Here is a 25,848-nt window from a genome sequence, read left to right as displayed (position 1 = left end):
CAAGGACACACGCGTCACAGCACGGCCACACAGCAAGGACACACGCGTCACAGCACGGCCACACAGCAAGGACACACGCGTCACAGCACGGCCACACAGCAAGGACACACGCGTCACAGCACGGCCACACAGCAAGGACACACGCGTGACAGCACGGCCACACAGCAAGGACACACGCGTGACAGCACAGCCAACAGCAAGGACACACGCGTCACAGCACAGCCAACAGCAAGGACACACGCGTGACAGCACAGCCACACAGCAAGGACACACGCGTGACAGCACGGCCACACAGCAAGGACACACGCGTGACAGCACGGCCACACAGCAAGGACACACGCGTCACAGCACAGCCAACAGCAAGGACACACGCGTCACAGCACAGCCAACAGCAAGGACACACGCGTGACAGCACAGCCACACAGCAAGGACACACGCGTGACAGCACAGCCACACAGCAAGGACACACGCGTCACAGCACAGCCACACAGCAAGGACACACGCGTCACAGCACAGCCAACAGCAAGGACACACGCGTCACAGCACAGCCAACAGCAAGGACACACGCGTCACAGCACAGCCACACAGCAAGGACACACGCGTCACAGCACAGCCAACAGCAAGGACACACGCGTCACAGCACAGCCAACAGCAAGGACACACGCGTGACAGCACAGCCACACAGCAAGGACACACGCGTGACAGCACAGCCACACAGCAAGGACACACGCGTCACAGCACAGCCAACAGCAAGGACACACGCGTCACAGCACAGCCAACAGCAAGGACACACGCGTGACAGCACAGCCAACAGCAAGGACACACGCGTGACAGCACAGCCACACAGGAAGAACACACATGCATGACGGTACAGCCACACAGGGGGGACACACGTGTGACAGTACAGCCACACAGCAGTGGCACACATGGGATGGTACAGCCACACAGTGGGGGCACACATGTGACAGTAGAGCCACACGCGTGATGGCACAGCCACACAGTTGGGACACACGCATGATGGTACAGCACACGGTGGGGGCACATGCATGACAGTACAGCCACACAGCAAGAACACACAAACGTGATGGTACAGCCACATGGCAGAGGCACATGCGTGATGCTACAGCCACACAGGACACACACGCATCACGGTACAGCCACACAGCAGGGGCACACGCTTGACTGCACAGCCACAGAAGGGGCACACGCGTGACGGTACAGCCATACAGCAGGGGCACACGCCTAATGGTACAGCCACATGGCAAGAGCACACGCATAATGGTACAGCTACACGGCAGGAACACACACATAATGGTTCAGCCACACAGCAAGACACATTAAGGGGGACTCCTATCAGAATTGTCAACCTCATCCTGCTTCTCCAGAAAAGCCATGAAATCTTTTATTCTCTTCCTAGTCCCAACAAAATATCAGTCCCCAGGGGCTGGGCTCTGCGAAGGAAAAGCCATCCCAAGAGGAGGCCTTGGAGGGGCGGCCTCTGGGAGTGGCGTGCTGGCAGCACAGGCGTGGCAGCCTGAGTGTGAGCACACACACAGCAGCATGCTTGAGTACCCAGGGTCCGAGGAGGCCATGCACCTCAGGCAGTGGGGCTGGGGGGCAGCGATGGGGGTTGCTGTCTTCGCTGAGGGTAAAGGCACCCGAATGCACCCTTCCGTAGACAACACCATGGGAACGAGGAGACGCCATGACCCCCTGGTGCCACCCAGGTAACAGTCAGGGGACACAGGGGAGGCAGCCAAGACTCAAAGCCCAGCAAGACGACCACTGCAAGACCACTGGGCAATTTCCTGGGCATCTTCACAACTCCACTTCCCTACAGAAGATGAGGAAAGCCAGGGCTGCCAGTAAGCCCGAGGACCACGGCAAGTTCACATCCTAGGACGCTAAAAAAAAGACAGTCATGACTGCCGTTCCAACCGGGTCCAACAGCATTTTCTGAGTCTGGCTGTGCTGCAGGCACCGTCCCAGCCCTGGCTGTGGGACTTGCTGGGAGATGGGTGGACGTCCCAGTGACCACCTGCACACAGAGCCAGGTGAGGTAGGATGTGCAGGAGGGGCTGCATCACACTGGCCACACCAAGGGGCTGGGATCAAGGCTCCACCACGCCCAGGGGCCCACAGACGGCGTGTGACGCAATCTCAAGGAAAAGAGCCGTGGAGCAAGAACCTGACCACACCCAGGAGGTGCTCTGAGGCCACCACACCTGACACAGCACCGGCACAGGCCCCACAGAGGGCTACGCTGCCACAAACGTACGACACCAGGAAAAGCATGACGTGTGGTCAACGATGGTGCCTGAAGGCCAGAGTGCATGGCTCTGTGCTGGCACCCATTCGTGTGTTACAGGTGTGAGACGCTAGACGTCCTGGTCACCATGAGGGCACTACCATCCAGGCCAGGTTGCTAAGACCGAGACGTTAAGCCTGGGAGAGAAAGGGCAGGAGGGTACGGCCAGTTAGAAAAAGGTGAGTGGGTCTGGACAGGTGGCTGAGCCAGGTACACACGGCCAAGTGGCTATGGTGGGCTAGAACCCACAGGAGATGAAGGCCAAGACACTACAGCAAAGTAGGTAAGGTCAGGTGACTATGACCAAGGAGGTGAAAGCAAGCACACTGGGTAAGACTGAGAAGTTAAACACAAGGTAGGTCAGCCAGGAGAGAACAGCCAGGTGTGTAAGGCCAGAAGGGTAAGGCCAGGAAGCTACAGCCAGGAGGTTAAGGCCTGGTGGGTGAGGCCAGGAGGCAAGGGCCTCAGCCAGGGCTGGTCAGGCTTGGGCCCAGCTTGAGCATTTGTGTGGGAGTGCAGCACACTCCAGCCCCGTGTGCATGGAGCTGGAGGAAGCCCTGCCGGGGGTCTGACAGAGCAAGTCCCAGCTGTGGAGGATGACCACCCTCCCGCCTGCACAGCCAGGGCTGTGCCCAGTCCCCCTGCATGGCGTCTGCACTCCAGCCCCAGCCTGTGGCAACCGTGGTTCAGGCTCTGAAGCCGTTTTGCACCGCTGTCCCTGTCTATCGCCTCCCTCACCAGGATGAGCAAATGAGCACCTGCTAAAAAGTACAGGGCCAGGGACTGGCACTGGGCACGCACTGCCCAAGGTGGCACAGTGCCTTTTTTCCGTTGGCGGGGGCAGCCTGATGGGCAGAGACAGAGTGGGGGCTGCTCCTCCCCATGCCTGCAGGGCATGTGGAAGACCCCCAGGAACAGCAGCTGCCTGCGGCCTCCATGAAACGCCGGCAAGTCAGGCCCCAACAGAGGAGCCCCGCCCAGGGCCACTGTGCACTCAGCCACGGGCCTTGCCCAGCCACCGCGACGCTCGTTTCTGTAAACATTCCACCGCTGCTCACAGAAAACACTCCTCATGTGCACCAACACAGGCCCTGCGAGAACACCAACTGCCCCTGCCCGGGGGAGACCTCGGCAGCCGTGGGGGCTGTGGCACAGGTGGCCTGGATGTTTCTCACTCTGCCCCATCAACTTGGTGGTCAGCCCCGGCTGGGATGGGAACTCAGCAATCCCTGAGTAGCCCACACCCAGGAAACCCAGGTCCAGGAAACCACTGCCCCCCGTCACCGCCACCCACTGGCACAGCCCCTCCTTCCGGGCAGTGCTTCCTCCTCCCCAGCAGCTGCCCAGGGAGTTAACGGGCCAGGTTGTGGACCCGGACGGCCCTTCCAGGAAGTCTGAGATGGGGTGAAGGGGCTGGTCTTTCTCCACCAGCCTCAATGTTATAACATAAAGCTCTGGGGTAACTGCACGGCACGCGCAGCACACAGTGACGGCAGCCAATGAGGAGAGAACAAGGCCAGTGTCGCACTGCTGACACAAGCGTGGCATCGTCTGTGGTTCCAACTGTGTCTGCCACAAACATCATTTTGCTCCAGGAAAAACCCTTTCATTCCCCTTCCTTATGCAACTCATGCTTCTGAAAGTGGAAACGGCAGATAGTACTTCAAAATCCACAGCCTTGGCCTGCTGGTTCCACCAGCCACGTGCCCAGGTGTCACCAGATCCCTAGCAAGCACCAGCAGCTCACGGCTGGCCCCTTTCCTCAGCTTTCTCCTGGAGAAGCTCTGGGCCCAGGAGGCAGGGGGATGAATGACGCCCTGCGCTGTCTCAGCCGCAGCAACAGTGCTGCCACTGCCGCCTGCACGGCTCTGTCAGGGGCCAACCTCCCTGCAGGGTGTTTGGCGGCATCCTCAGCCTTCACCCTGGGTGAGACAACCAGAATCATCTCCAGACACTGCAAAGCCACCCTCAGCTAAGAACCACGGACTGAGAGACATGACTTGTGGGGCTGCAGGGCCTCTAAAGCAGATCCCTCCAGAGCTGGCGGATGAATAAATGCACACCTGACTACAGTCTCAACCTTAATTTCCAACTAGGAACATGAAGCTGTAAGACAGGAAATCTAGCCTAAAAGGAAACCACACAGTGGGTTCCTGTGGCTGCCTGTAAGCGCCTATCTTGGTGGGACGCGCTTACCCCACACCGAGTTTGACAAACACTGAAAATATTTCATAATACAATGTGTGTCAAAATCACAAGGGAAATGCAAACTCTCCTTTCCATAAAGGAAATTAGAAAACAAAACACCACTTAGACTGCCTCTGTTTACAGATCATCTGAAGAAGTCACACAAATGTTCTACAAACCAGCACTGGAGGCGGGTGAAGTGGGGAGACCTGAGCGGGAAAAGGCGGCTGATGGCAGGGCCGGGGCACACAGCCTCCAGGAGGGCTGTGCGGCGTCTTCACGTGTGGTCCTCCTAATCCTGCTTGGGACGGTATTTGGAAGTGACTGGGCCATGAAGGCACAGCCTCCTGGATGGAGTATGTGCCCTGATAAAGGGGCTCCCTGGCCCTTCCACCAGGCGAGGGCACGGCAATAAGACGCTATTTACCAGCCAAGCGGCGGTTCTCACCAGACACCAAACCTACCAGGGCCTTGACAGTGGACTCCCAGGCTCCCGAGCTGTGAGCGGTGGATTCCTGTTGTTTACAAGCTACCCAGTTCATGGTCATGGCATTCTTGTGACAGCAGCCCAAGCAACCAGAACAGGCTCTCCTGCAGACACCCACCCCCACGCTGCTTTTCCAACGGGCTCCCCTGCGGACACTCACCACCGACCGCACCACCTTCCAACAGGCTCTCCTGTGGACACTCACCACCGTGCCGCCTTCCCACAGGATCCCCTGCGGACACTCACCACCGCACCGCCTTCCCACAGGATCCCCTGCGGACACTCACCACCGCACCGCCTTCCCACAGGATCCCCTGCGGACACTCACCACCGCACCACCTTCCCACAGGTTCCCCTGCGGACACTCACCACCGCACCGCCTTCCCACACGATCCCCTGCGGACACTCACCACCGCACCGCCTTCCCACAGGGTCCCCTGCGGACACTCACCACCGCACCGCCTTCCCACAGGATCCCCTGCGGACACTCACCACCGCACCGCCTTCCCACAGGATCCCCTGCGGACACTCACCACCGCACCGCCTTCCCACAGGTTCCCCTGCGGACACTCACCACCGCACCGCCTTCCCACACGATCCCCTGCGGACACTCACCACCGCACCGCCTTCCCACAGGGTCCCCTGCGGACACTCACCACCGCACCGCCTTCCCACAGGGTCCCCTGCGGACACTCACCACCGTACCGCCTTCCCACAGGATCCCCTGCGGACACTCATCACCGTGTCACCTTCTCCCTGAACTGACTTCTGTGACCCCCAGGAGGATGGAAAAAAGGGGCAACTTCTGAAGCTAGGTCACTCCCTGCCCTCTGGCGAAAGCTGGTGCCACGGTGTGAGGATACTCAAGCGGCCCTGAGGTGGTCCTGGTGCTGAGGGCTCCTCCTGCTACTGCTGCGAGGGTGAGACATCTTGAAAGCAGACTCCAAGACCTTGGCCTTGAGGCCTGCAGAGCTGGGCAACATCTCAACTGCAACCGCATCAGACTCCAGGACAGAAGCACCCAATCGAGCCACTCCCAAACTCCTGACCCACAGCCACTGTGTGGGAGAAGAGAGCTTATTGTTGTTTTAAGCCACTACATTTGTCTGTTTCACAGCAGTAGATAACTAATACAGCAGTTAAAGAGTTTTCTCTAGAACATTAAAAAAAAGTGATTCTTTTCATCAACCAGGTCGTCACTGAATTCATCTTTGAATGGATCTTGAACACTGCATAAACTTAGTTCCACATGGAAAGCTCATTGGCACCATCACCTAAAAAACGGGATCCCACTCAACATCAGCCTTTCAAAGCCGCACTCACTCTCTGACACCCACCCCTTTCCTGGAAGGTGACCCCCAAGGACAGGGAAGAATGTTATGACGACCCCCTTGACTGACAACAGGAAGAGTCACAAGAACTAAGTGCAGCATCGTCCCTGAAAAAGACAGTGATGATGCCATGATTTAATTCCCATTTGCCATCAAACACGACGCCCCGCTGAGGCTCCACACAGCCACGAGGAAGCTCAGCCAGCCACGTCCCGTCCAAAACCTACCAAGAGTTTGCAGTTCATGACTCGCTGCTGCCCACCTTTACAAAGACCACAACCTCCTCACATGGGCTCCACCTTGCTCCCGGGACGGGGCCCGTGCACAGCAGTAAACATGCAGACCCTCAGCCTCCATTCCTGCCCAAGACAACAGCACCAGATCCCCAGTGTAACGTGAGAACGTTTAGAACCCTGTATGTGGGGTGACCATCCGTCCTGGTTGGCCTGGAACAAAGAGGGGCTCCTAGGACACAGAACTACCAGGGGTCCCACCAGGCAGGTCCCGGGCTGGCTGTAAATGGCGGCTGCTAAGTGGGACCTGTTAACAGGAACACCGGCCGAGGTCTGTCCACTCAGTGTTCGTGTCAACAGGATGCGCAAGGGGTGCACGTTGGCCTGCCGGGCAACCGCAAAGTGGCCTCAGCACAAGTCCCCACTCTCCAGGCCAGGGGCCAGCTGTGGCCTTGCTAGCTCCCATCTCAAACTCAGCACCTGAATAGGCAACCCCATGTGAGCCACACAGGATCCAAGGCCACAGCCTCCCCTGTGTCCTGCCCTTAGGAGTGTGGGTGTGAGTCTGGGTCTCCACCGACGCTTTAGAACTTACTAAGACAGACCCAATTATAGCCTCTGTGGTTTTTTAATATGAAGTCATTCTTACGGGTTGATATTCAGTAGATACTACAAGACCACAATTACCAGCTTGAGCATGTAATGAACTGTAGGAAAGACCCTCATGTGGGTCCTCCTTGCGTTTCTTGTGGGCTGTGACCCACAGGAACTCAGTAACAAGCACCAAAACACAAATGGTTTAATTTGCCTTTTTTTTTTTTTTTTTGAGACAGGCTGTTACTCTGTCACCCATGCTAGGGTGCAGTGGTAAGATCTCAGCTCACTGCAGCCTTGACCTTCCCAGTTCAAGCCATCCTTTCACCTCAGCCTCCAAAGCAGCTGGGACAGGCACGCACCCCATGCCTGGCTAATTTTTTTTTATTTGTAGTAGAGACGAGGTCTCATTATGCTGCCCAGGCTGGTCTCGAACTCCTGGGCTCAAGCAGGCATAAGCTACCACGCCTGGCCCAGCTTCGTGTTTTTAACATATTGCTGAAATTGCTATTAATTTTAAGACATATGCACTGGACTTATTTTCCTGTTAAATCTTTACACTCAAGATGCAACCCTACCTCCCAGTAAGGACACCTCAAGATGCTAAACACATTAACACATAAGCCAACAGCAAAGGTGCTCCTTGGCTAAAACTAATCTTAATTTCTATTAGAAAAACTATATTCAACTATATTTGTGTTTGTACTTCATGGAGATAACAGTTGATTATTCTCTTCTGTCTTACATTAGACAAAACCGTACTATAAGTAGCAGCAATAACAGCAAAACACATGTTCCTAAAATACGCCATGCTGCTAGAAAAAGCTGAACCAATTGAAAATGAGAACTATAAAAGATGACGTCGCCAGTGCCCACTTTGTGACAGGGTCTACGAATGTGACTAATTTCCACGCCAGGCCTAAAAGGGGGCCTATCACTGCCGTCATCTTTAAAACACACAGGTGACCACGGTTCTCACAACCTGGAGCTGCACTCGCCTGGTCTGGATGGAGGCGCTGCCCGGGCCCTCACCGCCTCCCTCTCTGCCAGCCAGCACCCGCCAGGGTGTGTCCAGGGGGCTCCTCCCCTGGGGACACACAAGCCCTAGAGACCCAGGAGGGTGCAAGGGCATGAAGAGGACTCTCCCTTACACTCGAAGGCCCGTGAGGGGGTCAGCAAGCAACACACAGCAGCCAGGTGGGGCATACACCTGGACCCCGCGCTGTCTCACCCCTCTCTCCCCTACTCTTCTCTGCACTTTCTAATCTACTGAACAACTGACCATTTCCATTGCTAACAGCTCCCCACTAGAGTGTAAACCAGGCTTATCCGACCCATGTCCTGCAGGCTGCATGTGGTCCAGGACACCTCTGAATGCAGCCCAACACAAATTTGTAAATTTTATGAGTTTTTTTTTTTAGCTCAGCTATTGCTAGTGTTATTCTATTTTATGTGGCCCAAGACAATTCTTCTTCCAATATGGCCCAGGGAAGACAAAAGATTTGACACCCTGGCATCAACTCTGTGAAGCAGGAATTTTGCCTGGTAAGAAAACGGCCCGGCATGGGCCCTGCAGTCCCGACATCACAGGTTCACAAGCCAGGCCCAGGAGAGGGCTGGAGAGAGGGATGCCAGGGCCACACACTTCTTAGGGGGGACCCTGCAAATGATTCAGGCTTGAGGGTCACCCAGTCTCCGTCATAGCCACTCAACTCTGCCTATGCAACAGCCATAAAAGTGTCAAGGAACAATCTTAATTTCAAAAGTAAGCAGAGCTGAGAAGAACGTGACCCAGCTGCACTGAGGGATCCCCCTGAGGACTGGAGTGGTCTGCGCCAGACCCCAGGGCAGAAAACACTTGCACTGCACATTAAACTGCATAATGAATGAAGAGACCTGGGGAAGAGGCCACTCTATAAACAGCAGCTGGGATGGGCCCCACCTGTTACCAGGGCCCTCCTGACCCTAGCACGGGACTCCTGCAGAGAACTCTCTCCGCTCCTCCTTTGACTCGTGCGGAGAACTCCGTCCGCTCCCCTCTTGACTCCTGCAGGTAACTCCATCCACTCCTCCCTCAACTCCTGCGGAGAACTCTCTCCATCCGCTCCTCCCTCGACTCCTGCAGAGAACTCCGTCCGCTCCTCCCTCGACTCCTGCGGGTAACTCCGCCCGCTCCTCCCTCGACTCCTGCGGGTAACTCCGTCCGCTCCTCCCTCGACTCCTGCGGGTAACTCCGTCCGCTCCTCCCTCGACTCCTGCGGGTAACTCCGTCCGCTCCTCCCTCGACTCCTGCGGGTAACTCCGCCCGCTCCTCCCTCGACTCCTGCGGAGAACTCTCTCTGCTCCTCCCTCTTGGCTGTTGGGTTGCCCACCACAAATAGCTGGCACCTTCTGCCCACCTGGCCACAGGCCCTTCCTCTGGGGCTGGGCCTGGGACCCCAGCCTGGAGCTCCCAGGAGTCCTCCTGGACCCTGGAGAGCACACCTGGGAACAAACACAACCCCAGAGCTCAGGGATGACCTCCAGCGGCCCCAGCCACCCCTTCCGGTACCCTGGCCCTGCAGGGGCCCCCACGTGGGCTGTCCTGCCCTGCTCCCACCAAGCACCAGAGCCTGGTGAGGGTGAGGGTGGCCTCAAGAGACCGACTCTGACCTTGCCGGCTCACCCTGAGGAAGCCACCAGCGAGCTGCCCTACGCAGAGGCCCACATGGCAAAGTGCAAGAACACACCCCCACCAGCAGCCCACAAGGAGCGGGATCCCACCAGCAGCCGGGCAAGTTAATTTGAAAGTGCTCCTGCCCGGACCAACTCAGGGCACCACAGGCCAGAGCTGCCCGGGACAGGCTGGATGGGGACCTGGGCTCCTAACAGGCACTAGGAGGTGACAGACGCTGCTGGTTCAAGTTGCTAAGTCCAGGCAGGAGACGCTGGGTGACCGCCAGGCCCAGCCCTTCTCAGCTACAGAGGCCAACATCTCCCCACCTCAGGGAAGAGGAGATGGTGCCACCACAGAGGAGGGATGCAGCAGAAAAGAACCTCGCATCTGGAGAAGATCTGGGACAGCGCGAAGGCTCATCTCACAAACACGCTCCGAGCGAGCAAAAGCATAAAGCGGGAAGAGCAGGCGGGTTCTCTCTCGTGGTCCTGGAGCCCTCCGTGCAAGGGTTCTGTCTCACGGTCCTGGGCTCCTTCTCTCATGGTCCTGGAGCCCCACGTGCGAGGATTCTCTCTCACAGTCCTGGGTCCTGGGTTCTCTCTTGCAGTCCTGAATTCTCTATCATGGTCCTGGAGCCCTACGTGAGGGTTCTGTCTCATGGTCCTGGAGCCCTACATACAAGGATTCTCACTCATAGTCCTGGGTTCTCTATCGTGGTCCTGGAGCCCTACATGTGAGGGTTCTCTCTCACGGTCCTGGAGCCCTACGTCCAAGGATTCTTTATCACGGTCCTGGGTTCTCTCTCGCGGTCCTGGGTTCTCTCTCGCGGTCCTGGGTTCTCTCTCGCGGTCCTGGGTTCTCTCCCGCGGTCCTGGGTTCTCTCCCGCGGTCCTGGGTTCTCTCCCGCGGTCCTGGGTTCTCTCCCGCGGTCCTGGGTTCTCTCCCGCGGTCCTGGGTTCTCTCCCGCGGTCCTGGGTTCTCTCCCGCGGTCCTGGGTTCTCTCCCGCGGTCCTGGGTTCTCTCTCGCGGTCCTGGGTTCTCTCTCGCGGTCCTGGGTTCTCTCTCGCGGTCCTGCGTTCTCTCTCGCGGTCCTGGGTTCTCTCTCACGGTCCTGGGTTCTCTCTCGTGGTTAAGTGCAAGGATTCTCTCTCATAGTCCTGGATGTGGAAGCCGGAGGTCAGGGCAGAGCCAGCTTCCAGGCTGCACCTACTATCTCCTCCTTGGGCCTCACAAGGTGGGAAAAGGGCAGGCTCGCCCTGGGGACTGGCTATAAGGACACTGATCCAACGGGGCAGGGGAGGCTACACCCGCATGCCCTCACTCAATCCTAGTCACTCCCAAAGGCCCCAACACCCAACAACTTTGAGGGTTTCGAAGGATGAACATTCAGCCAGGGTAGTGCATCAACAGGGTAGAGTAAGTGAGGGCGCATCAGCGAGACCAGACTCCAGCAGCCTGGAGGGGGCGAGGCTCCAATGCAAACAAACTTTCCAAATTTGAGACAACTTGAGAAATCTAAATGCTGCCAATGTGACAATAAGAGTGAATGACTATCTCTGACAGACACATGCCAGAATATTTAGTAACTACTTAATGATCACCCTGGCCCGGCAGGGAGTCACCCAGGTCCGTGACAGGGATGAGGCACCAGCAAAACCTCTCTCCTTTGTGTGTGTCTGAAACGTTCCACAAACTTTTTAGAATTATCTCTGCTTATGTTTACTGATGTGAAAAAAGAAACCTAGAACAAACTGTTGAGTAAAAAATAGCAGTGAACAAAACATGTGAGTTCATTTATTTAAAATTCCATACTGTACATGTGTATTTAAACACACACATCTAGGTTATCCCCAGAAACAATCACCAAAAAGCCTTAACAGCAGAGCCCCGTGACTGTCATTTCAGATGACTGCTTACTTTCTGACACCTTTCTGCACCCTACGTTTTTAAATAAACTTTCCATTTTCATAATTGAACAAAGCAATAAGGCGATTTCATTTTCTAAACTAAGGGAAAAGCCGCACACCTAACGAGATCCACCCAGAGGTGACGAGCTGCAGGCGAGGGTGGGGCCGAACATCACCCTAAGAAAGAGTCAGAGGAAGCTGGCAACCCCAAGCGGACAGAGGGACAGCAGCCACAGAACCACAGTGCGAGCCACGCAGGGGCAGAGAACACCTCCTCCCGGCCCCACGCAACTTAAATGACCAGGAAAGGGGGACGCAGACTCCACCCAGGAGGGCAACACGAACCCCAGGTCCTCAGGGGACAGCCTGGAGCCATCAGGCAGGGGAAGCTGAAGAGCGAGGAGGTAAGTTCACATACAATGCGAGTCACAGGAGGGCAGGTTAGGGAGGTGGGGCTGTGCTTGGGGGCACCAGAACCTTCAGGAAACCAGTGGATTCTGAAGCCCCAGCAGGCACAGATGGTGGGGCCCATCCACTCATGAGCGGACACCTGGAAGGCAGGCACCCAGCATCCCTCTCCCAGGAGACGCTGCATCCCTCTCCCAAGAGAGGCTGCTCTAATCTATATAATCTATAACCAGACTTTCAGCCACCACTCTAAAGCCTGCTTTTCCAGCAGAAAAACACCAAATGATGCTCTAGTCTACAACAGGCACAAATGCAAAACTGCCTGGAAAACCCATACATCAGTTCCACAGCCGTTAAACAGGTGCTTGCATCCTGCCTCCCGCTGTCTTTCGGGCTGGCTGCACTGGGTTGTGCGGTATGAACCTGGCAGGCTCGGTTTTCCAGGGCTGGTGTGGTGGGGAGTAGAGGGACCAGACGGGAACTTGGCCAGGCACCAGCCAGTGGCTCCCAACACAGCTGGATTCCGCACTCTTGACGACGACTCACCTGAAATGTCGGTGGCTCCACTCCCTTTTCTTATGAAGTCACTGCTGTGTTTGAACACCTCATGCCCGCAGCCCTCCTGGAAGCCACAGCCTGCAGGGGAGGCCTGATGCCTCGGAGACTCCACCTCTCCCGTTTCTGGCCACCCGCCACCCCCTCAATCATTCTAAACAGTGCCCAGGGAAAGCCAGGGCCCCTCTGTGCAACACTGGGACAGGGGCAGGGGCAGGGGCCGCAGAGTCCTCAGCGTGTCTGGATGCTCCTGAGCTCAGAGCCCTCAAACTGGGAACACGGCAATGGCCGTCCCTCCAGCTCTGATCAGATTAGCCCCTCGTGGCTGGGAGGAGGTCTTACACAGCGCCCAGGCCTATGAGGTGCTCCTAATTTCGTCAAAGCCTTATGTTCACTCTTTTGAATCCATCCAAGTTCAGCCAGGACGCGACAAGCAGCTGATGCCCTCCTTTCTCCCTCACTGAAAGGTAGGGAGGGCGGCTGGCCACCCACGTGGGACAGGCGAGCACACAGAGGCCAGGAGTCCCCACCTGAGGTCGCAGGGCTAGCAAAGTCCAGCCGTGCAGTCCCCGGGACCCCTGCCTCACACAGCTTCCTCCACAACACATCACACAGGTTCTGGTGGGAAAATCCTCCCAAGGGAAATGCAACACACGCTGCCAGACAGCGTGACGGGGTCCAGGCCTGGGGCCTCAGGGAAGAGCCGCCCCATAGCCCTCGCCCGAGTATACCGCCAGCCTGTGGGAGGTAGAGACTATCTCTATTCATCTATTTATTTATCATATCAGCTAACTTTAAAAATAACAATATGTTAATCTAATTTCTCTTCTGAAAAAGTTTTTACATTATACTCTTTTCCCTTTTAGAAAGAATTTACATTTCCATTTTAATAAAAACCAAGTCATCCAAGGACAGAGTGAGCCACCGGCACTCTCAGAAACCCTCCTCCAGGGTGGCCTGGGGTCAGAACGGAGCAGCAACCAGGGGGTGTCCAGAGGGCCCAGGACACCCACCCTGACAATGGCGCCGGGCAGGCACCAGAGCCGCAGCAGACTCAGGTGTGGGGTTTGATGCCCACCCACAAGGACGCACAGTGAGGCAAGCTCAGGACAGGCTGGGGTGAGGGGACGCACATCCTCCTCACCAGCAGGCTTTCTGTCTCAACAGTGAGCAAAAACAGGGCTCCAGGGAACAAATGCCCAAAAACACGAAGCAGGGCTTCCAGATCAGCGTCCACGTGTGATAAATGCCACTGGAACCACAGCCTGGGATGGGGGACAGATGCTGAGGACATGAACTGGCATCAAGATCAACCTCGATGCTGACCACCTTCATCCCCTTCCGCCCCAGAATAGGATTTGGTCTGGCCACTCCAATGGGAACTGCTTTTCCATTTGTTAGAGGAAAAAGAGGTTAAGTCCAGGCAAAAGTCATCATGGCTAGCCGGCTCCACCGCCGGCCTGAAGAGCTCCCAGACACGGAGCCTACAGACCAGGTTTCCAGTTCTGTGGCTGCACACCCCGTGAGCTGTCGAATGTGTGCTCCTCCTCCCCAACCTGGCCATACTGGGGGAGGGGACACCCAGGGTCTCCCGAAGCAAGAGGAACCCCTCATCCATAGCCAGCTCAACTCGGGCTACCGGGATGACACCGAGGCAGACATCTGTCCTCCATGCTGCATCGTTCCAGATAAGGCCTCTAAGCTTAAAAATGACTCCGGGAGTCAAAGGATGCCCTAAAGCAGGAATGGCCTCCAAGAGTCAATAACTGGGTAAGACGTATGACCTCAAACTCAGGCATGAAAACAAAGTCAGAGGCTGAACTCCCACCACGGTCATCTCCCTCTTCATCCTGCTTCCCTGCAAAATATAATTCAGGTTCTATCAATAGTGGTGACATGAGATATTTTCATTCAAGCCCTGATTTTTCTTAACGGCAAAAGAAATAGTAGAGTCTAAAATAAGTCCCATACAAATTACTCTGAGCCATTAATACTTTCTCTTTTTTTTTTTTTTGAGACAGAGTCTCACTCTGTCACCCAGGCTGGAGTGCAGTGGCGCGATCTCGGCTCACTGCAAGCTCCGCCTCCTGGGTTTCCACCATTCTCCTGCCTCAGCCTCCCGAGTAACTGGCACTACAGGCGCCCACCACCACGCCCGGCTAATTTTTTGTATTTTTAGTAGAGACGGGGTTTCACCGTGTTAGCCAGGATGGGTCTCGATATCCTGACCTCGTGATCCGCCCGCCTCGGCCTCCCAAAGTGCTGGGATTACAGGTGTGAGCTTCCGCGACCGGCCGCCACTAATACTTTCAAGGAGAGGAAGTAAGTGACTACACAGCAGCTAAAAAGCCTGACGGCTACACCTCACACTGTGCTGAAAGCGACCTGAAAAGACCAGCGTCTGCACTCACAGACATGCACGCACACAGGCAATTTCACCTCCAGGAGTTCATCCTAAGACTCATCCTGGATTTGTGCAAATTTGGGAAGATTTAACTGGAAACCACTAGAATCCCCAACCACAGGGGAGTGGGTAATTACTGAGACACATCCCTACAGCAGGAAGAGCGCTCCTAACTCCACCGCCTCTCCTGTAAAGTGCCAGGCCAACAGGACTCTCTCGGACAGATCCACATGTGTCTCAGACTTAGCCTTGCTCATTCCAGACACCCCTCTATACCAGCAGCACTGTTATCAGCATCCTGGGAAAACTGCAAACAACCCAGGAGGCTGCACTCCGTGTCCTGAGATGTCTTTTATGTTCTCCATTCAGTCTACAGAAATCAAAACCCAGTATGGTGGGCGTGGCTTGAGGGGTGGCCCACTCTCCAAGAAGGGGCGTTCAGTCCAGAGCCAAGAGATTTGGGGACCAGATGCACATCTGTTTGAACGTAAAATGAAGTGTTTAGGTACAGCATCTTTTTTTTAATTATCTCCCACGTTAACCCACTTTTTCAGTAACTGACCATCTACGACTCCCCAACGTACCAAAAATGTACACCTGCTTAAAAACATGGTAGAAAAACATAACTGACCAGAGAAAACACTGACAATATACTGAGGTGAAAAGATTAGAAACAGAAGGTACAGTACATTCCCATTTTGGAAAAGCTGCCTTTATTACACACGGCTAAATAGAAATCCAACAGGCATATGCTATGAAACCCTAACAATTCAGCTCACATATTAACGTGACTTCATTTTCTTCTTTTTGCTTTCCTAGAATTTTTCCAAATTTTCTGCAACTAAGATTACTCTTATAATCAGAAGAAATATTATTTGAACTTTTTTTAGTAAGTCATATTCTTTTCTTGTGGAAAGTCTACTTAATGGATACAATTAAAAAGCAACTGCGACAGAAAAGCCCGCTGGTGCAGCAACCAGCACACACAGGTCACTCAGTAACACAAGGATTCCATGTCCACTAGGAACGGGCGGCACCCACAGCCCAAGCCTGGGCACAGCTGAGGACCAGCACACAGGACACCTGTCACCTGGGCAGGGCTGAGGACTCACGCACACCACACCTGTCACCTGGGCAGGGTGAGGACCCACACACAGCACACCTGCCACCTGGACAGGGTGAGGACCCATGCACACAGCTGTCACCTGGGCATGGCTGAGGACCCGTGTACACCACATCTGTCACCTGGGCAGGGCTGAGGACCCGCACAGGGCACACCTGTCACCTGGGCAGGGCTGAGGACCCGCACACAGCACACCTGTCACCTGGGCACAGTTGAGGACCCGCACACACCACACCTGTCACCTGGGCAGGGCTGAGGACCAGCACACAGCACACCTGTCACCTGGGCAGGGCTGAGGACCCGCACACAGCACACCTGTCACCTGGGCAGGGCTGAGGACCCGCACACAGCACACCTGTCACCTGTGCAGGGCTGAGGACCCGCGCACACCACACCTGTCACCTGGGCACGGCTGAGGACCCACACACAACACACCTGTCACCTGTGCAGGGCTGAGGACCCGTGCACACCACACCTGTCACCTGGGCACGGCTGAGGACCCACACACACCACACCTGTCACCTGGGCAGGGCTGAGGACCCACGTACACCACACCTGTCACCTGGGCAGTGCTGAGGACATGCACACACCACACCTGTCACCTGGGCAGGGTGAGGAACCACACACACCACACCTGTCACCTGGGCAGGGTGAGGACCAGCACACAGCACACCTGTCACCTGGGCAGGGCTGAGGACCCACACACAGCACACCTGTCACCTGGGCAGGGCTGAGGATTTGCACACAAGACATCTGTCACCTAGGCAGGGCTGAGGATTTGTGCACAGCACACCTGTCACCTGGGCAGGGCTGAGGATCCGCGCACAGGACACCTGTCACCTGGGCAGGGCTGAGGATCTGCGCACAGGACACCTGTCACCTGGGCAGGGCTGACGATTCATGCACAGCACACCTGTCACCTGGGCACGGCTGAGGATTTGTGCACAGGACATCTGTCATCTGGGCAGGGCTGAGGATCTGCGCACACCACACCCGTCACCTGGGCAGGGCTGAGGACCTGCACGCACCACACCTGACACCTGGGTATAGCTGAGGACCCGTGCACAGCACACCTGTCACCTGGGCGTGGCTGAGGACCCACACACAACACACCTGTCACCTGTGCAGGGCTGAGGACCCGCGCACACCACACCTGTCACCTGGGCATGGCTGAGGACCAGCACACAGCACACCTGTCACCTGGGCAGGGCTGAGGACCCGCACACAGCACACCTGTCACCTGTGCAGGGCTGAGGACCCGCGCACACCACACCTGTCACCTGGGCACAGCTGAGGACCCACACACAACACACCTGTCACCTGTGCAGGGCTGAGGACCCGTGCACACCACACCTGTCACCTGGGCACGGCTGAGGACCCACACACACCACACCTGTCACCTGGGCAGGGCTGAGGACCCACGTACACCACACCTGTCACCTGGGCAGTGCTGAGGACCCGCACACACCACACCTGTCACCTGGGCAGGGTGAGGACCAGCACACAGCACACCTGTCACCTGGGCAGGGCTGAGGACCCACACACAGCACACTTGTCACCTGGGCAGGGTGAGGACCAGCACACAGCACACCTGTCACCTGGGCAGGGCTGAGGACCCACACACAGCACACCTGTCACCTGGGCAGGGCTGAGGATTTGCACACAGGACATCTGTCACCTAGGCAGGGCTGAGGATTTGTGCACAGCACACCTGTCACCTGGGCAGGGCTGAGGATCCGCGCACAGGACACCTGTCACCTGGGCAGGGCTGAGGATCAGCACACAGCACACCTGTCACCTGGGCAGGGCTGAAGACCCACGCACACCACACCTGCCACCTGGGCAGGGCTGACGATTCATGCACAGCACACCTGTCACCTGGGCACGGCTGAGGATTTGTGCACAGGACATCTGTCATCTGGGCAGGGCTGAGGATCCGCGCACACCACACCTGTCACCTGGGCAGGGCTGAGGACCTGCACGCACCACACCTGACACCTGGGTATAGCTGAGGACCCGTGCACAGCACACCTGTCACCTGGGCATGGCTGAGGACCTGCACACAGCACATCTGTCACCTGGGCAGGGCTGAGGACCAGCACACAGCACACCTGTCACCTGGGCAGGGCTGAGGACCCACAGACACCACACCTGTCACCTGGGCAGGGCTGAGGACCCACAGACACCACACCTGTCACCTGGGCAGGGCTGAGGACCCGTGCACACAACTGTCTCCTGGGCACAGCTGAGGACCAGCACACACCATACCTGTCACCTGGGCAGGGCTGAGGATCCATAGACACCACAACTGTCTCCTGGGCAGGGCTGAGGACCAGCATACGCCACACCTGTCACCTGGTCAGGAGGGGAGGGCCAGGGACGTGTTGGCAATGCTGGATTCTGGGCTGACCCATTCAGGTTTCTGACCCTCTCCTGCTTCCCCATCCACTGAAGCGGATAACACTGTCTCTTTTCCTCAGACCCCAGTGACGTGATGTTAATGAACAGGAGACCAGGGTGCACAGGGCAAGCACCTGTGTTAAAAGATACTGTATCTCAAAGCCACAGGGGACACACAAGGGTTTCATTCATCAGACCAGAATCCCTTAGAAACTGGACCATATAAAACCAGGATTTATGGCCAGGTGTGGTGGCTCATGCCTGGAATCCCAGCACTCTGGGAGGCCGAGGCGGGCGGATCATCTGAGGTCAGGAGTTCGAGACCAGCCTGACCAACATGAAAAAACCCTGTCTCTACTAAAAATACAAAAAATTAGCAGGGTATGGTGGTGCATGCCTGTAATCCCAGCTACTTGGGAGGCTGAGGTTGGAGAATTGCTTGAACCCGGGAGGCAGAGGTTGCGGTGAGCCAAGATCGCGCCATTGCACTCCAGCCTGGGCAACAAGAACGAAACTCCGTCTCAAAACAAACAAACAAACAAACAGGATTCACATAAAAGACTAACGGGAAGAGGCAGATACAACTCTTCATCCTTGAGTCTCAAAATTACCTGCAGCACATGTGAATAGCGCCCATGAACTGCGCGACAACTTAAAAGCCATAGTCCCTGTCCTCACAGGAGCCCTGAAGCAGAGTTGGGATGCTGCGGGAATCTCACCCAGCCAGGAAAAAGGTACAAAGGGCGGACACTTTTCCAGGCCTGGGCTATGCACAAAGATACAGACAGCAGTGCATGGCCAGTACCCGAACAACCAGAATCATCTGAGTAAGACGCCTCGGGGATGAGGGATCACCTAATTCAGCCTCTAATTCAGCCAGCGCTGACACCTGCCCTTCCCCTCGCAGATCCATCCCCACACGTAGTCTAAGCCACCTGCTGCTGCCAGGCCTCCTCTGAGCAAAACTTGACAAACCTAGTCTCTTATGGCAAACAGCAGAAAGCCACACTGTAATTCAAGCTAAATATCAACTGCAAATCTGGATTTTCTAATTGTTCTACAACAAAATATTTTTTAATGTAAATACCAAGAGTGAAAAGTTTTTAACATCCCCTAAAGAGCACCTAACAGTTCTACTGCAAATCAAGCTGTGCACCAAAGGTGGTTTCTAATTCTTACACAACGAGCTCCAGAGATTTCTTCCAAATACCAAAAGTAAAGAGCTAACAAAGAGCTGATTATGTAAGAAAAAAGATGTCTTTTTTTATTTTTTGAATTTTATACCAGATGTTCCTATAATACCTCTTTTAAAGCATGTTTTAGGGGCAAAACTTTTTTCTTTTTTTTTTTTTTTGAGATGAAGTCTTGCTTGTCACCCAGGCTGGAGTGCAATGGCGTGATCTCAGCTCACTGCAACCTCCGCCTCCCAGGTTCAAGCGATTCTCCTCCTCAGCCTCACGAGTAGCTGGGATTACAGGCGCCCGCCACCACGCCCGGCTAATTTCTGTATGTTTAGTAGAGACAGGGTTTTGCTATGTTGGCCAGACTGGTCTCAAACTCCTGAACTCAGGTGATCTACCTGCCTCAGCCTCCGGGATTACAGGTGTGAGCCACTGTGCCCAGCAGGGCCAAAACTTTTAATTAACCTATAATTTCTTTTTTTTTCTTTTTTTTTTTTTTTTGAGACGGAGTCTCGCCCTGTCGCCCAGGCTGGAGTGCAGTGGCGCAATCTCCGCTCCCTGCAAGCTCTGCCTCCCGAGTTCACGCCATTCTCCTGCCTCAGCCTCCCCAGTAGCTGGGACTACAGGCGCCCACCACCACGCCTGGCTAATTTTTTGTATTTTTAGTGGAGAAGGGGTTTCACCCTGTTAGCCAGGATGGTCTCAATCTCCTGACCTTGTGATCCACCCGCCTCGGCCTCCCAAAGTGCTGGGATTACAGGCGTGAGCCACTGCACCCGGCCCAACCTATAATTTTCTAATTTTTAATATCCCTTCAGAGTTTCTCTAACCTCATCCTATGTAGAAAAAAAAATCCTGAAATATGAAAAGACTGTTGTAAAAACAAGCACGTCATCATAGACTTCAACACTTAAACCTGAAGGGGCTAAACTGACAACCTTCTTAACCTCAAATGTAAAGTTGTTTCTTTATGAGGACAAAAGAAGGCCTGAGTCGCTGAATCCTGTTCCCAGAATTCACTTCTTCAAGCACTGAAGGAAAAAGCAGTTTGTTGCTGCATCAGGTTCACCTTCACCTCTTCAGGCCTGAACTTCACCGTCCAGGTCTGTAAAAGGACACCTGGTGGTAGACCCTTAGAGCAGCTCATTGGTCCCCTCTTGGCATTAGCAGGGCCTCGTGACAGCATCACTCAAACGCCTCCATGGTGGGACGCACACAGTTCTCTTGGTCCCCAGCTCTCAATTCCAGGATTTCCCCATAAATTCACAGGACACAAACAGGCACCCACAGAATGGCTTTCACAACCAAGGCACGTGAATGCCGGGCAGTGACGTCCACAGCCACGTTCTCTGCACAGGGAGCTGACCAGGTCCAAGTCCCCGCACAGCCCAAGAGCGAGTTCAGATTCCCTGCATCTTTACCAATGGCAGGAGGAGCTTGGAGAGGCAAACAGAACCCCAGGAACAGCCCCACACGGGCTACATCCCAAAGTCTCACAGCAAAAGCATCCCTGTAACGTTTGATGAATTCATCATCTGCCCGCCTTCCCACTTACAAACCTTCATGACACTGGACAATCGTGTGTGACGGCAGGATCTTCCGAGGTGGGGAGGGGAGAGGCACAGCTCTGCCTGATCCCACCAAGGGTCATGCTGCCTGGGCAGGCAGGAAAGTTGGCCGCAGGCCGAGATGCCAGTGCCAAGCCACACTCCCTCACCCAAGGGCCCTGCCAGCCCAGCTCTAGAACAACTTGAGCCCCTGCAGCTGGACTGACTCGTGACAAGGGCCTGTCCGACTCCACAGGATGCGCCAAAGCACCTTCCAAGACTGAATCTGAGGATGGTTCCGAGCACCACCGGTACCTGCAACAGGAGCCCACAGATCCGCAGGTGACAGCCACCCTGCTCAGGAACTAGAGGACAGCCTCTCTAGGGCCTGAGGCGGAGGGCCTGAGATGTTCCAAGGACAGTTCAGAAACTCAAAGAGTCTGTACGGACCTCCCAGGGTGTCTCCAAACTTAAGACAGGACTGCACCTGAGGCTATCACAGGCCGGGTGGGCCAGGCATGGAAACAGACAGTCCCCACAGCAACGAAATCCTCCCCAAATTGCCAAGAGCAGCCCATAATCTTGATCATAGATTTCTGTAAGTGACCCATGCTATGCCAGCACTCCTGCTGGGCAAGACCAGGCCTCAGGTTCCCGGCGCCAGCCAGGTGGCCGTATGGCAGCTGACTCCTGTTCTCCACATTCTCCCACTTAACAGAGTATAAACAGAAATATTCCACTTGAATTTACCATTTTAATTCAAATAAGTACAATAAAATAAAAAGTCCCTGAGCAAGAGAGCAGAAACCTAATCCTTCTCACCATTTCTCCAGCTGGGCCCACTCAAGGAACATCAAAGGCAGCCACCTTCTAGGCTGTTTCCTCCTCTTGTGACCCTACATCACCCACTCCAGCACCACCACTCACTCTCCACCCACAACACCATCACCACACCCACTCTCCTCCAGTCTACCACCATCATCACTCACTCTCCACCCACAACACCATCACCACTCACTCTCTACCAACTCCACCATCACCACTCACTCTCCACCCACACCATCACCACACCCACTCTCCTCCAGTCTACCACCATCATCACTCACTCTTCACCCACAACACCATCACCACACTCACTCTCCACCCACAACACCATCACCACACTCACTCTCCACCCACAACACCATCACCACTCACTCTCTACCAACTCCACCATCACCACTCACTCTCCACCCACACCATCACCACACCCACTCTCCTCCAGTCTACCATCATCACTCTCTCCACTCACAACACTACCATCACTCACTCTCCACCCACAACACCATCACCACACTCACTACCAACTCCACCATCACCACTCACTCTCCACCCACAACACCATCACCACTCTCTCTCCCAGTCCTACCACCACTCACTTTCCATTCAATCTACTATCACCACTCACTCTCCATCCAATCTACTATCACCACTCACTCTCCATCCAATCTACTATCACCACTCATTCTCCATCCAATCTACCATCACCACTCACTCTCCACCACTCCACCACCACCACTCTCCACTCACACCACCACCACACTCACTCTCTACCCACTCCAGAACCACCACACTCCACCTGCAACACCATCACCACTCACTCTCCACCCACAACACCATCACCACTCTCTCTCCACCCACTCCAGCACCACCACACTCACTCTCCATCAAGTCCACCACCACTCACTCTCTACCTACTGCACCATCACTGATCACTCTCCTCACTGCTCCACAGTCATTTCCTACCCACTCTGCAAACTTTTCAGAGTACTTCTCTCCTCCCTCGTGTGTAGCTCCTTGCCATGGAGACCTTCACACCCACTGCCTGTCAACTGCTGTTCAAAGATGACACCCCCAGAGGACTGACCTCATCCTCTTCTTTCTGCCCCTCACTCACATGGAGCCATTTGTGGCCTTTTCCCACCTGCTTGTCTCCCTGTGCCCTACTTGAGGTTGGAAGCTCCGAAGTTGTTTTTCTCGTGTTCTCTCCAGAACCTTCCAGCCTCAGGTCTTGGGTGTCCTTGTTTCCCCTCCTCCATGGTGACTACCAGGGCCTAGCTCCAGGTCCCTGCATCCTGTGGTCCCTCATGGCCCTCTAGAGGCCCCAGGGCACTTAGAAGCTGGAGGCCTGCCTCCTTCAACCCAAGTGGCACAGCTTTCCCCCAGCATAAGGGCTTTTGACATACACCTGTGGTTTTACTGCAGTACCAGTGCTTTTAAAAACCTAACTGGTGGGCTGGGCACAGTGGCTCACGCCTGTAATCCCAGCACTTTGGGAGGCCAAGGTGGGTGGATCCCCTGAGGTCAAGAGTTCAAGACAAGCCTGGCCAACATGGTGAAACCCCATGTCTACTAATAAAAAATTAGCTGGCTGTGGTGGCGCGCCTGTAATCCCAGCTATTCAGGAGGCTGAGGAGGAGAATTGCTTGAACCCAGGAGGCCAAGGTCACAGTGAGCCGAGGTCGCACCATTGCACTCTAGCCTGGGCAACGAGCAAAACTCCGTCTCAAAAAGAAAAAACACCTAACTGGTTATCGATGTTCCCTTCTGCAAAAGCTGCCAACATCATCTTTTCAAAACTCAAATGTCACACTTGTACTTAAAAGAGTTAGCTAGGCCGGGCGCGGTAGCTCACGCCTGTAAGGCGGGTGGATTGTTGAGGTCAGGAGCTCGAGCCCAGCCTGGGCAACATGGTGAAACCCCATCTCTACTAAAAATACAAAAAAATTTGCCAGGCATGGTGGCACATGCCTGTAATCCTAGCTTCTCGGGAGGCTGAGGCGGGAGGACTGCTTAAACCCAGGAGGCAGAGGTTGCAGTGAGCCAAGATCGCACCACTGCACTCCAGCTTGGGAGGCAGAGTGAGACTGTCTCAAAAAAAAAAAAGAGCTAGCGAAAACATCAAATTCCTTGACTTGTTCACAACCTCACTTTCCAGCCAGACCCAACACTCCTGACCACTCCCAGGCTTTGAGCAGGGAAGGCCTCACCAGCTATAGAATCCTACTCTCCTCCCAGCACCAACCCCCAACTCAGATCACAACCCCGAGTGCAAGGTGAGCCCCCAGACCCTGTGCCTATGCAGCCCCTGACAAATGCTGCGTCTCAAGTGCCCACACTGGATGGAGCAGTCAGGGTCCTGCAGAGCCCCACCACCTTTCTGCATGCCCCCCACCCCCAGCCTCACACTACATGCTGCTCACAGACAGTGCCAGTGAAATCAAGGGGGAATGAAAGAGGGCCCCGGAGACACCATCCATTATGTATCAAAGCATGTTTGAGAACCATCTGAAGAAACCACACAGGAAACCACACAACACCAGAAGCGTGCTCTAACCGAGGCCCTGGGCCCAGCTCCTCACCGTGAGGAGATGTAATGAACATGGCTGCGTGCTGAGCACGTGCCCACATCTGGCATTCTGAGTGCATGCCCGCATGAGGTCAGGGCATGGTACGGACAAGCACAGTGGAGAGGATAAAAGTAGCCTCGCAGCACACCCACTGGGGTGGGGTTTTGATATGACTTCAAAAACCCACATTGGGTCCACCTGGGTGCTCATACACCCTCTCTAAAGCAGACCCCAGTGCTTGAAGGCAGGGATGCCATGTGACATGCCTGGTCGCAGGTCAGGGAGGGCAGACACCCCAAAAGGCCTCGCAGGGACCACTGAAACCTCTGCGCCAATGGAGAGGGCTCCACACTCTGGATGCATTTTCGCTACAGATGTATCTCAGGCAGAGGCAGCATGTGCGGACTCTTTCCAACTCTGTGCGCTAAGTAGGTAAACACATCAACAGCCCCTTTCACTCAGTTACAGAGCGATGCACGGTGGGAAACACTAAAGAATCAGGTGTTTCAGTGACTGACATAACCAAGCACGGTAAAGAACCGCACACCAATAAAATAGACTAAATTTCTGGCCTTAAAAGCCTCTTTCCCCCATGCAAGTTTAAAAATTTTTCAAAATTTCTATAGTTTCATGACAACTGCAAAGCAGGCTAAGTAGCATTTTTTACCAGATTTCATAAATCACGAAATCTCATCCTTCTGAGAAAAAAAGTGGCCAAAACAAGTACTTAGCTCTTGGTCCACCCAGGTGGAATTAACTTCCTCTGTAGGAAGACAGGTGCCAGCAGGTGGCTACAGCCTGAGCCCTGGGCCTGGCCCCCGTCCAGTGTCTCATGTGGAAGCCCCCCAAGAAATGCAGGATTCGCTGCGGTGCTGCAACACCCTCCACCTCAATTTAATTAAGGCGTTTATTCAAAATTATCAATTAACACAGTCGGTAAAGATAAGGAAAAAGTCAGAAGGCACCACCCCATCACCACCCAACTGCACAGTGTGGTATCCAAGGCCACAACTTGCGGGTGGTGACCGCAGCTTCAGAGATCAGATCCTTCCATCTTTCACCTTCATTCCGCTTCAGACGCTTTAAAAGTCTGAAAATAAACACTACTGTAGCTTACATGTTGTCATTCTGAAATAAA

The 25,848-nt window shown here is 54.9% G+C and overlaps 1 protein-coding gene across 12 annotated transcripts in view; it reads right to left on the bottom strand.

Annotated features, from left to right (window-relative positions):
* TFDP1 (transcription factor Dp-1) overlaps positions 1–25,848 on the bottom strand; it is a 57,835-nt gene that overhangs the window by 30,587 nt on the left and 1,400 nt on the right. For 3 of the 12 annotated variants that reach the window (XM_063715066.1, XM_063715067.1, XM_063715065.1), the window contains exon 3: positions 328–25,800. The exons of the other annotated variants lie outside the window; for them this stretch is intronic. In XM_063715066.1, the coding sequence (XP_063571136.1) occupies positions 2,723–3,856 (1,134 nt within the window). In that variant the 5' untranslated portion in view covers positions 3,857–25,800 and the 3' untranslated portion in view covers positions 328–2,722. Of the gene's footprint in view, positions 1–327; positions 25,801–25,848 lie in introns of those variants that run through there. 12 annotated transcript variants of the gene reach the window in all.

This window comes from Pongo abelii, chromosome 14 (genome assembly GCF_028885655.2).
Source record: "Pongo abelii isolate AG06213 chromosome 14, NHGRI_mPonAbe1-v2.0_pri, whole genome shotgun sequence".
NCBI lineage: Eukaryota > Metazoa > Chordata > Mammalia > Primates > Hominidae > Pongo > Pongo abelii.
This window is presented reverse-complemented; position numbering and strand designations above follow the sequence as displayed.